At 37.2% G+C, this 12,942-nt stretch overlaps 1 protein-coding gene across 2 annotated transcripts in view; it reads left to right on the top strand.

The window, feature by feature from the left end:
* ITGA2 (integrin subunit alpha 2) overlaps positions 1 to 12,942 on the top strand; it is a 108,733-nt gene that overhangs the window by 54,606 nt on the left and 41,185 nt on the right. The window contains exons 5-10 of one of the 2 annotated variants that reach the window (NM_001166499.1): positions 846 to 960; positions 1,122 to 1,249; positions 3,830 to 3,978; positions 8,733 to 8,883; positions 9,164 to 9,329; positions 11,335 to 11,411. In NM_001166499.1, coding sequence (NP_001159971.1) covers positions 846 to 960; positions 1,122 to 1,249; positions 3,830 to 3,978; positions 8,733 to 8,883; positions 9,164 to 9,329; positions 11,335 to 11,411 — 786 coding nt within the window. The remainder of the gene's footprint in view (positions 1 to 845; positions 961 to 1,121; positions 1,250 to 3,829; positions 3,979 to 8,732; positions 8,884 to 9,163; positions 9,330 to 11,334; positions 11,412 to 12,942) is intronic. The other variant, XM_024981212.2, reaches the window with a different exon arrangement.

Raw genomic sequence — 12,942 nt, 5'->3', positions numbered from 1 at the left:
TGCTAGTTCCTGTGTGTTTGTTTAGCATGTAGAGTGTTTCAAGGGTGTTTTTTTGTTTTAATTATAAATTTTCACAGAAAGTTTTTGCTTTGATTCTCCTTGAGAATTTGAGAGGTTCAGCCACACAGGGCCTGTTTCACAGCAGCCAGTGGGCAGGAGCCACAGTGGTATGCCCTGCACAGCAGGTGTGGGCTCTTCACTCACCGTGATGTCTACACCTGGCCCAAGCTCTCTGCCAAGCTGCCTGCCTGGCCCATGGGGACACAGGGTTTATTATTTGTCCTGAATAGTGAAAATGGAAGGGACAGGAGGAGACATATGTTCAAGGCATAATACTGCTAATGAGGCTGGCTAACAATGACATATCATTTGCTATTTACCCAGTACTGTTCTAAGTGTTTCATAGACATAGACTCATTTTGTCTTCACAACAGTCTTAAGTTAGGAGGTCTGATCATCCTCATTTTATAGATGAGGCAGGTGAGACCCGGGTACCTGAGAGACAAAAAATGAACTTGGCCCCTTTTTTCTCCTGGTTGTTCTCTGGAAGGACAGCACCCCTTTTCTCTGGTTTGGTGGGTCACCTGATGGGCTCCTCCCTACACTGACAGTCCCAGTGTCCCTGTCCTCGAGACGCCTGCCACCGGGCACAGCACGTCTGCCACCCTCTCCTTCCCCCTGTGGGCTCCAGTGCACTTTCTCTCAAAGGCGTTGTTAACTTGTTAGTTTCAAGAGTTGATGATTCCTAGTGTCTTAGAAGGGAAATGATTCCTGAGCTTCACAAATGGCAAGGTGGAAGGTTAACATTTTCTATGTATTTTGTCATTGTTCTCATTTTTTTTAAGACCTGTGGTCCCCTGTGGGCACAGCAGTGTGGAAGTCAGTATTACACAACTGGCGTTTGCTCTGATGTCAGTCCTGATTTTCAGTTGCGGACCAGCTTTGCGCCTGCAGTTCAGAGTAAGTTATGAATGTGCCAAGGGTCTGAGCAATGCCTTACTTTAAAAGAGGGGAAAAATTGTATCAGCAAGTGCCATTCTCTTTTACTCTGTCGCATTTCATGTGGATGTGACCTTTGTCTTACCTATGGAAATATGTTTCTTTTGTCATTTCCTATGTAGCCTGCCCTTCCTTCATAGATGTTGTGGTTGTATGTGATGAATCAAACAGTATTTATCCCTGGGATGCAGTAAAGAACTTTTTGGAAAAATTTGTACAAGGCCTAGATATAGGCCCCACAAAGACACAGGTATGGACATCCTTTATATAGACCCTAACCCACAGGTTTCTTAGAAAATATTACTAGAGATGAGATCTTCATCTTTGCATTTGTCCAATCCCCATATTAAAGGCATTTAATGGTAATCTTGAAAGTTAATTGAAATTTGTGCTACGTTGAGTTATTCTATTGTAACTTTGCCTAATGCTGGTCTTTTAAGCATGGGTTCCTATTTCTGACACAGGCATTGGATATGTGATATAGCATCTTAATTATCTTTTGTTGCTAAGTTTTTCTTCCATTAACTCATGCACTAATCAGTACATTTAAAAATCCATTATGTATGTTTTTTTTACACACACTTGGACTAATAATGGTAACTTTCTCTTTTTACTGGTGAAAAAATTATTTTTTAAGTCTAGGATTTTTATAAATAAGTTCATAGACAGCATATTTCTGCCATAGCTCAGTTGGCAAAGAATCTGCCTGCAACGCAGGAGGCCCCGGTTCAATTCCTGGGATGGGAAGCTCCTCTGGAGAAGGCATAGGCTCCCCACTCCAGTATTCTTGGGTTTCCCTTGTGGTTCAGCTGGTAAAGAGTCTGCCTGCAATGGGGGAGATCTGGGTTCAGTCCCCGGGCTGGGAAGATCCCCTGGGGAAAGGAAAGGCTACCCACTCCAGTATTCTGGCCTAGAGAATTCCATGGACTCTATAGTCCATGGGGGTCACAAAGAGTTGGACACGACTGAGCAACTTTTAGTTCAGTGTCATAGTCTAGGCTAAACTTCCATTCTTTACAGAAGTCCTTTCAATAGTTTTGTGTAACTTTATGTTTTAAAGAGTCTTTGGTTTTCATTCTTCCTGTGGTAGGTAACCAAAATTAAGGAGCAGAAAGGTCCTGCTTTTATAACACTGAATAGCATTTTTAAAGTTTTGGGTTTTTTCTTTCTTTCTTGTTGGATCTGCCATTTTCTGGGTCATCCTGGCTGTAGGAAAATATTGAACCAATATCAACAGGAACCAGTTTACAGAGTTACCAGTTCCTATGTTGCATCTGATGCTCCAAGGCCCAACAGTTATTAGAACACTTTCCCCTAAATGCTTTGCAGTTATCTGTATTGAAATTTGCCTTTCTGCATCTCTATACAGTATTGTAAAATACTGTTGCATGTTTTCCCCATTGACATTGCTTTTCAATTCCAAGAGGATATTAATATCCATCAAAACTTTGAAGGTTTCACTGTGGGCTTTCACTGAAAATTCTGTTAAATAAGACTAAGTATCATACTGGTTTCTAGAGAACATCGCTGTTGAAGCCCCTCATAAGAGAAGTTTTCATCTGTATCTATTTATTTTCTGTCTCTAAATGAATTACCCCTGTAACGTCACTTACTGTGTTTAATAGTTTCCATGTGGAATTCCTGACCTTCTTCTCCTATCTTGCAACCCCAGTGCATCTCCTTCATATCTAAAAGTGGTTTTACTCAGCATCTTCTTCCAACCTAAATGTGACCTTTCTGTAAGCCCTAATCTGCCACATCTTCTCTTCCACCTTCCTCCCTCTCACACAGAAGTTGTGGGGCTGTGTCAGGGGGTCACCACTCTCTTCCTCTCAGCTTAGATTTTGAGATTCTTAAGAGTTTCCGTTGGTCCTTTCCTCTCTCTCAAGTCTTACATCTTACCTTGAAGAGAGGAATTCAACAATATCATGTTTTTTTGGTCATTTTCCTAGGCCTTCCTGGCAAAAGCAGCTGATTGATCTCAGAAATCCAGGCCTTGCCCATTCCACCTTCCTTACACACTGGCCTCTATTTCAGCGACTCTTTTACCACTGATTTTCTTATAACCACTTCCCACTCTGGAAACCCCAAATCCTAGGCATAGGGAGTGATCTCAGTGCTGAGTACAAGGACATTAACCAAAGTGTTTGACCTCCTTGATCTAAAGGATTAGGGTATGTGCTCAAACGTCTTGTTCCGAAGTTGTCCTACCTCTCAGCTCTCCCAAATAAGACTCTCCAGTGGCATTTTCCCTGAAGACCAGAAATGTCCTGTCCAGAACACACATATAGCAGCTTCCTTTCTAACATCTGTGATGAGAGGAAATCCAGCACAGTGAAAACATTTATACTGACTGCATTGATTAGCAGTCACTTTTCCTAGTATTCAACTATACTTCCTTGTTTATTAGATAATTACCCTCAGTTGATGAGATGTTATATTCCATTCATGATTGCTTGTAATGGTTAACATGTATATATCCTTTTGTAACTAGAAAATCTATTTAAATCTTCCTGTTATGAACTTTATTCTACTATTCATCCATATGGCAGTGCTTTAAAAGCTGCAGCTATTATTCTTGAGAACCATATGGCACATAAATGGCACATTATCATGCTTGTCAATAAGTCCCACTGCTGTACACTGATGGCCTCTGACAGGGAAGTTATCCTATTGGAAGAAAAATAACTATTCTTAAGAAAAATTTTGGAAATGATTCCCTTAAGCTATCAGCCCATATATAAATGCACTTCTGATTTTTACTATATTGGTTACATAGGAATGATTTATAACAATGACAAGCCTGTAATAAACTTCTTTTCTCTTAAAGATGGGGTTAATTCAATATGCCAATAATCCAAGAGTTGTGTTTAACCTGAATACTTTTAAATCCAAAGATGAAATGATTAAAGCAACATCGCAGACATTCCAATATGGTGGAGACCTTACAAATACCTTCAAAGCAATTCAGTATGCAAGGTAAGTTATGATGCTAATAGGTCAATATGTTGATAAAATATAAAATAAAAAGTGCTCATAAGTAAGAAAAGACAAAGAAAAATATATGGTGCATGCATGCTCAGTTGCTCAGTCGTGTCCAACTCTTTGCAACCCTGTGGACTGTAGCCTACCAGGCTCCTCTGTCCATGGGATTCTCCAGGCAAGAATACTGGAGTGGGTTGCCATTTCCTCCTCCAGTGTGTCTTCCCAGCACAGGGATTGAACCCACATCTCTTGCATTTCCTGCATTGGCAGGTGGATTCTTTACTACTGCACCATGTGGGAAACCTAAATATGTGGTCAGTTCAGTTCAGTCGCTCAGTCGCATCTGACTCTTTGCGACCCCATGAATCACAGCGCTCCAGGCCTCCCTGTCCATCACCAACTCCTGGAGTTCACTCAAACTCATGTCCATCGAGTCAGTGATGCCATCCAGCCATCTCATTCTCTGTCGTCCCCTTCTCTTCCTGCCCTTCTCCTCAGAACTAGTAGAGTAGACAAGTCTGAACATTCTTTTACTTGAACACTTTGAGAAGGCATAAGGGAATAAAATTTTTAAATCTTTGATTTCTGTGACTTTTATAAGATTTTTTAATATATTATATGAAGTAAATAAAATGAAATTAAAAGACCTTGGGTTAAGTTGGACACGGAGCAATCTGCAATTATTTGTTACTATTTATTAATGCAATTATTTGTTACTATTTATTAAGACCACAAACAACTTGAGCTAGTGGGATACTTCAGCCAAATTAAGAATAGCCATAGAATCTTAAGTGTTAATGACATAGGAGTCTGAATTGAAGGACTCATTCTGCTTACTACTATCTGGGGCAATTTCATAACTATATAACACTCTCCTAATTCTTAGCTCAGTGTCTCTATTTTCTTAGCACTGCTGACCTTCATCTTCACTCTGATTTGATCAGATACCTTTACCAAAAAAGTGCTAAACATTCTCATATTGTTTAAAAATTATAAATGAGAACAGTACGCTCATCTTCCTTTAAACCTACTTTTTGCCCTTTTCCATCTGGTTGTGCCTTCCTTCCACTGCCATAATTCCTTAAAAGAAGTATCTATGTTCCTTTCTTCATATCCCTGAAACATATGGCTCTGCCACCAGGTAAATGTGGTTTTGCCTCAAGCCTCATCCTCTTTAGCTTCCCTTATCATTTGACAATAATGAGCATGCGGTGCTATTTCAACCCCAGATGCCTTGACACCACACACTTCTTGAAAACCTGCCAACTTTTGTCAACAAGTTTGCCTCTTCATTGGCTCCTTTTCCTAGTTTTTCTTCACTAAACAGAGTCCTTCTTTCATAGCTCTTTTTTTCTTAGGTGTTGTATCCACTCTCATGGTTACATGAGCCATCAGCCCTGCCTGGCTTCCCCTACGGCTATGTCATCAGCCCTGACCTCTCTCAGAATTCACACTGGTGTCCAGCTGATGCCGAGTATCTTTATTTGGAGTGTTGGCTCACTTGTCAAACTGAGTGCTTCCTAAACTGGCCCTGTGCTTTTCCCTTCCCCTCCTCGTGACTCTGCCATTTGATTCATTGTCCACCTTTCCTCCTTGTTATTCAGAGTGTAAACTTAATGATTTATTTTATTCTTTCTACTCCTCTTTAGGTCACATAATCTGGCCAGTCACCACATCCTGTCCTTTTCTATTTCTGCATTTCCTATAATATCTGTCCTTTCTTTTTTCAGTATATTCTGTGTTCTAGTTGCTGGTTCTGTCAACTGCTGACTCTCCCTATATGTCTCAAGAGTAGATGCCCTACAAGAGAAGATATGATTGGTTTGGTTAAGTTATGTCCCTATTGAGTTTTGCTTTGGAGCCAAGCTTTCTCATCGGCTGCTGGCCAATAGCTATTATGCAAAGTACCCTTCCTCGTTCAGTAAAGCAGGCTGAGGGGAGGACTAAGATGACGTAGAAAAATGGCCTCCTAGGAGTTAGAAACAGTAAAGAGCCTTTATTTTTAGAAGGGAATGTGGGTGTGACATTTTTCCCTGGAAAGAGCCTAGGGGCCTGGCAAGCTTTCTTCTCAGGGAGAATAGGCACTTTCTGAGAAAATGGGACTCATATGGCTCTTATGATCTTTTCAAAACTTTGTTTTTCTCCCTGTCATCCCTCTCTCATCATTATTTTCCAAGCTAACAGGAGTCTTTCCATTGTGAGGAGAACCACCTTTTTACTCATTCATTCCAGAATTTAATTACATCAAATTCTTTTTCTCTTTCTTCTTCTTTCTCTTTCTTGATCTGTTTCTTTACAACATCAAATAGAATTCTGATACTCCTTCAGTGAATGTTTCCATTTTCTGTTGATCTTATTTGATTTGGTGCCTAAAGTTACAATTTACTGTTCCAAGCCCTGCAGATAATCATGGGTTTCCCAGGTGACGCTAGTAGTAAAGAACCCACCTGCCCATGCAGGAGATATAAGAGACCTGGGTTCAATCCTTGGGTCGGAAAGATCCTCTGGAGAAGGGAATGGCAACCCACTCCAGTATTCTTGCCTAGAGAATCCCATGGACAGAGAAGCCCCATGGACAGGCTGCATTCCATAGGGTTGCAAAGAGTCGGACTTGGCCAAAGCAACTTAACACACACACAGGTCATCAAGACTAAATGAGGCATAGTTTCTACTCTCAGCAAATTTATAGTCAGACGTGAGCTCTACTGTATGTCATAAAGAGTATAATTCACTTAAAAAATTATTTGATGTGAGTATAAGAATTCAAATTTGGTTGAGAAATATGAACTATTTTTCAATATTTCTATATTCTGCTATATAGAACACAGAAAAGCTTTAGGAAATAAAATTATATTCTCAGTTTTAAACATGTTGAATTAAAGAACTCTGTACACTTTCAGGTGAAAATATTCAATGCATTGAATACACAAACTTGAAGATGGGAGGGCTGAATGGAAGAAAATATAGATTTTAAATTGTCATCATGTAAGTGGCGGTGGTAAACCTATATGATGACACCAGAAAGAATGTGCAATAAGAGAATTCAATAGACAGGGAAAACGTTGTTGGACACCTGGCTAACCAAAAGCTGAATCCCTGCTTGTTGAATCAAAACAAATTTCAGTTTAAATCTAAGAAAATGAAACAACTAAAGGACTATGAGAAAACTTGGCTGATGAAAAATAAAAGTCTTAGAGATAAGACCCTTTTAAAATGACATGTCAAATATAAAAGACAGACACAAAAAGTAATGGATTTGATTATACAAAAATATAAAATTTCTGCACAATATCAACATCACTAAAATTTTAAAAATGATTAATGAACTGAAAAAATTATTTACAGCATATATGACAAAGGATAATTTTCTTTATTAACAGAAATTTTACTAATCAGGAAAATGATGAAAAACAAAAATTAGCAAATGTAAAGAAATATCAAGAGTTCATGAAAAAAGAAATATAAATGGCTAATAAACATAAAAATACTCGTCATTCTTCATAGTTAAAAAGTACATAATAAAACAACAATAATATATTATTTTTCACTTATAAGAGTATCCCAGATTAAAAAGTGTTAACAGTCCTCATTGTTAAGGAAAGGAGATGGAGAAAATTGCATTCTTGTACACTGATAGCAGTATAAATTGGAAGAAATTTAAAGAACAATTTAGTACTATATTTATCAAAATTTGAAATGTGTAAATCCTTTGTCCAAATAATTTCATTGCCATGATTTTATACTACTGATGCATTTGAAAAAGTATGCCAAGATACATACGCAAGGACATTCATTATAGCATTATTTGTAAAACCAAAAATGGCCTAAATGCATAATAATGGGGAGTTGGTTAAATAAACTGTGGTTCCTCAAAACAATGAAATATTACATAGCCATTAAAAAAGGAGAGTTCTAAACTAGTGATTACTAGTGGGGTGGTGGGAATGCAATATAAAGGTAGGGGAGTGGGAGGCACAAATTATTGGGTATAAGGCTCAAGGATGTAATACAACAAGGAGAATATAGTCAATATTTTATAATAACTGTAAATGGAAATTTACCTCTAAAATTATATAAAATGAGTATTTTTTAAATGAAAATTTAGAAATCAAATTAAACACAAGGAGAGTTCTATATGTGCTGGTATGGAAAGCTCTCCATCAAAATGAAAAACCACTATAGAAAATATGTCCCCACATAAAAGTTTAAGGAGTAAATTTTGCATATATTTCTCTATATGCAACATTTTCTAGAAGGAAACAAACTGATAATAGTGATTACCTTTGAAATAGTGGCTTGATGTAAACTTTTTGTTTTATAACTTTCCAAATGCTTTAGATTTCTTTTACCATATATATTTATTACTTTTAAAAAAGCAATTTGTTATTGGAAAAATGCAGATCCAATGAGTAAAATTTATGACAAAATGAATTATCTTTGCTCTGTTGATGAGTTTAATTTTCTTAGCAGAGGATAATTCTAAGGATTCCTGATGTGAATACACATACACACACACTATGAAAACCATGGGAGCTATTTTTAATGCCAAGTGAGATTTACATTCTTGTATGTGTCTCTACTACAAACTACAAATATAATATAGTTAAAATGTCACCAGAACTGATAGAGCAATTCTAAGTCGCAATAGGTTATATTCAAAGAAGTCAGTTTCATAGTCACTTTTCTAACCAGAGGTCCATGTATTAACTTTATCCATCGATAGTGAGTTTTTATTTTATCTGCCACAGAGATACCGCTTATTCAACGGCTGCTGGTGGACGACCAGGTGCTACCAAAGTTATGGTGGTTGTAACTGATGGTGAATCCCATGATGGTTCAAAGTTGAAAGCTGTGATTGATCAATGTAACAAAGACAATATACTGAGGTTTGGCATAGCAGTAAGTGGCTTTTCTTTTTACTGGTCTTTCAGTTCATAGGGAAATATTCCTTTAAGACTATACTTTCTTATTGCCTGTTCATAGCTTCATATAAAAGAATATTTTTACTCTATCTCAGCATCTTGCTGATTTTCGGTCATGCCAACCAAAATGATATGGAAGTGTTGCTTATTTTACTTCTGTGAAAGGCCTATCGTGTTAAAAAATAGTCTAGAAAATATTAACAGGAAAATTAAAGTACAGCACTGATAGCCCTCTCCTCTCTCCCTCTGTTTTCAAGGTTCTTGGGTACTTAAACAGAAACGCCCTGGATACTAAAAATTTAATAAAGGAAATTAAAGCTATTGCCAGTATTCCAACAGAAAGACACTTTTTCAATGTCTCTGATGAAGCAGATCTACTAGAAAAGGCTGGGACAATAGGAGAACAAATTTTCAGCATTGAAGGTAAAAGAACTCCTTCTCAGAATTTTCTTTCAAACACTTTTCAAAGATACAAACTTACCAGCATATAAGGGGAACAGAAGGGATAATTGGGGGATTGGGACTAACATATCCACACTACTGTCCATAAAATAGATAATAAAGACCTACTGTATAGCACAGGGAACTCTACTCAGTACTCTGTCATGGCCTATATTGGAAAAGAATCTACAAAAGAGTACATATATGTATAATTAAATCACTTTGCTGTACAGCAGAAACTAACATGACATTATAATCAACTATACTCCAATAAAAATTGAAAAAATAAAAAAAAAGTAACATGTTCTTAAAAACCTTAAAAAATTCTTTATTACCAAACACTCTTTTAATTAATTGGCTTCCCTTGTGGCTCAGCTGGTAAAGAATCCACCTGCAATACGAGAGACCTGGGTTCGATCCCTTGGAGAAGGGAAAGACTACTCCAGTATTCGGGCCTGGAGAATTCCATGGACTATATAGTCCGTGGGGTCACAAAGAGTCAGACACAACTGAGCAACTTTCACTTCACATATACCTTATACAAAGAGAACTCATAAGTAGCATCAATAAGGAAAATAAATAATGATGACTACATAGCTTATAAAAGATGAAATACAAATGGTCAATCAACAAAAGAAAATATTCCCAATTTTAGTAATTATTTTAAAATTTAAATTAAATCAATGTTTCTTTGTGCCTAAAAGACAACAAAGATTAGTAATGTTTAATCTTGGGGAGATTATGGGGAAGCACAGAAGCTCATACACTATTGATAAGATTATAAATTGTATAACCTTTGGGAGCAGCAATGTAGTACCGTCTATTATAATCATAAATAGTTTTACCTTTTTATACGGCTTCCATAATTTACACTGAAATTCTTAAAATTTGTTTGCAGTAAATATGTATACTTTTTAGGTTATAAAAATACAGTGAAGATTTTTAATAGTTCAGATTTTGAGGAAACATTTACCAGATATATAATAATTTACTTCTGTGGCTTGGGAGGTCTAGTCACTGTAGAAATATCATATGTTTAAGACCTCACTATAAGGAGGACTAAAAAACAATTCCCAGTTGGTAAAAGTCCCACGTGACCTAAATCCTAGTTCCTGATGGTTAACCCAAATAACTCTCAGCAATGAAGTGAATATTTCATTGAGCACTTGCTATGATCAAAGGGATTGTATAGATTAAGTATTAATCCTTATAGTCAAATCTTTATCTCCTGATAGATTAAGTATTAATCCCTATAGTCAAATCTTTTTCTCCTGATTATCCATTGGAAGCATCTATCCAAACATTTTTATTCTTCACTACATTAATGTGACAGTCTGCAGACTTTTCTTTTTGTGAAGATTAGTGAAAGGTAACCACTTTGGCTGCTCTATATGGAAAAAGAGTTCTAAATGAGTCTTATGTGCTAGTGTCAGAGGTAAGCACATATGTAGAACTTGGACCAAACCTCTAAATTGGTAAAATTCCTCCTCAATCTTGAATCCTGGTTCCTGAAGCCAAATCCAAATATCTCTCAACACAGTCTTCACCACAGATCAATTGCCTGGCTCCTCCAACTATATCTGAGATATATGTGCATTTATTAGTACCAATATTTAAAAGCTAAAAATTCAGTTAGGTCTTTAGCAAGTAACAATCATTTTTAAAAAGAAAAGATAATCATGTCAGTTTTCATCTTACCTCATCCTCTATGTTGAGTGTTTCTTGATGTCAGGAATTTCATAGTATACCAATACATACATGAATGCACAATCAAGATTAGTGCCAACTTCAGACTACCTGGGAAGCATTGTGGATTTCTGCATCTGTTAGGACACTTCCCTAGAGGTTCCTCCCTCCCAGTTCTGTATTTTTGAGTGGACATCAGAACCGTGTGTGTGTGTGTGTGTGTGTGTGTAGGCACACGTGTTTGAAAATTTGATTTAAAATCGGTAACAGAGATATAATTTTTGAAACTGCTATTTCCCAGGTACAGTTCAAGGAGGAGACAACTTCCAAATGGAAATGTCGCAAGTGGGATTCAGCGCGGAATACTCTCCTCAAAATGTGTGTATATCAGATAACTTCCAGCCATGCTGCCATTTGCCTTGACACTTCTGGGCCCAGTAGCCTTGTCCTGAAATAGGAAAAACAGCCATCTAGTGATCAGCGTTCTCACTCCTAGTCACGGTCATTTAGTTTCTTTGTGCTGCTGGTTTATCATCTAAAAAACAGAGGTTAAGAATGCCTTCCCTCCCCTATTTTACAGGGATTTTTTTTTAATGGAAAAAAATGGTAATATACAAGAAAGCCTTTGAGTGCTCCAGGGGACAGGCAGTATATTAACTCAAGGTATTATTACTGTAGGAATTTTCTTTATATCAATCAACTGCTGGAAAAGTTTGTTTAAAACACAAACTCTTATCATCACTGTCATGGTTGAATTCTGAGTTATTTGAATATCTGTTTTTTAACAGCAGAGACAGAAAAATAGTTGAAAAAGTAAGGAGTTAGAGAAAGAGTGAGATTGGACATCTTAGCTCAGGGAAGTCCATTCTTTCTCAGAGACACCATCTCACAGGTCTCGGATTCTAATCCTACTCAGGATATGAGTGCAACAGTAGTAAAAGAGGCAAGGAGACAGGTGACCCTGGGAAATACTCAGGGAACAGGATTTGACTGGCTGAATAAAGGCCCAGGATCAGGTGTTTTTTTTTTTGGTATAATAAAAGGTGCTAACATTCTCTGGATCATCAATCGTTAAGAGATGCTCCTAAAAGTTATGGGTCTTTCCCTCAGAAAAAATGTCAGTGAACCTACACAAAGAATTTTTCACACAATTTCCTGAAATTTTGTATAGTTCCTGAAGCTCCTTCCTGTACCCAGATTTTAGAGTCCAGGATTTATGACAGTCATTCACATAATTTCATGGTCTCTTATCTTCAGAATGGACACATTATTTCCCTATTTTTTTAATGGCTTATATTTTTCATTCCAAAATCATACCTTGAAAACCATAATGGAGGAGAATATGGAAAATAATGTCTATATAATGAGATCACTTTGTTGTACAGCAGAAATTAATATGATGTTGTAAGTCAACTGTACTTCAAGAAAATACATTTTAAACAATAACAGCAAAGCCCCAAAATTGTATCTCTGATATTTTCTAAGATCAAAAACTTGTAAATAAGGACTTCCCTGGTGGTCCAGTGGTTAAGAATACTCTTTGCAGTGCAGAGGACTTGAGTTCAGTCCCTAATCAGGGAACTAAGATCTCACTTGCCCTGGAGCAGCTAAGCTCACCCACCACATCCAGAGAGCCCGAGTGCCACAACTAGAGAGTCTGTGTGCAGCAGCGAAAGATCTAGCCACAACTAGACCTAACAGCCAAAATAAAATTAACTAATGACTTAATTGGTTGATTAATTTTTTTAAAAATTTAAAAATAAGTCCCATCCTGACCATCTGCTTCCTGCGATGACTTATAGCTTTGAATATTCAGATTGGGTTTTGAGCCAATGCCGAGTGGCCTGTCCTCTTTCACTGGTGCTGACCAATGGCTGTTTTTCTTCCCATAGATGAAATATCATATCTT

Source organism: Bos taurus, chromosome 20 (assembly GCF_002263795.3).
Source record: "Bos taurus isolate L1 Dominette 01449 registration number 42190680 breed Hereford chromosome 20, ARS-UCD2.0, whole genome shotgun sequence".
Lineage (NCBI taxonomy): Eukaryota > Metazoa > Chordata > Mammalia > Artiodactyla > Bovidae > Bos > Bos taurus.
Note: the sequence above shows the minus strand (reverse complement) of the source record. Positions and strands in the feature narration are given on the sequence as shown.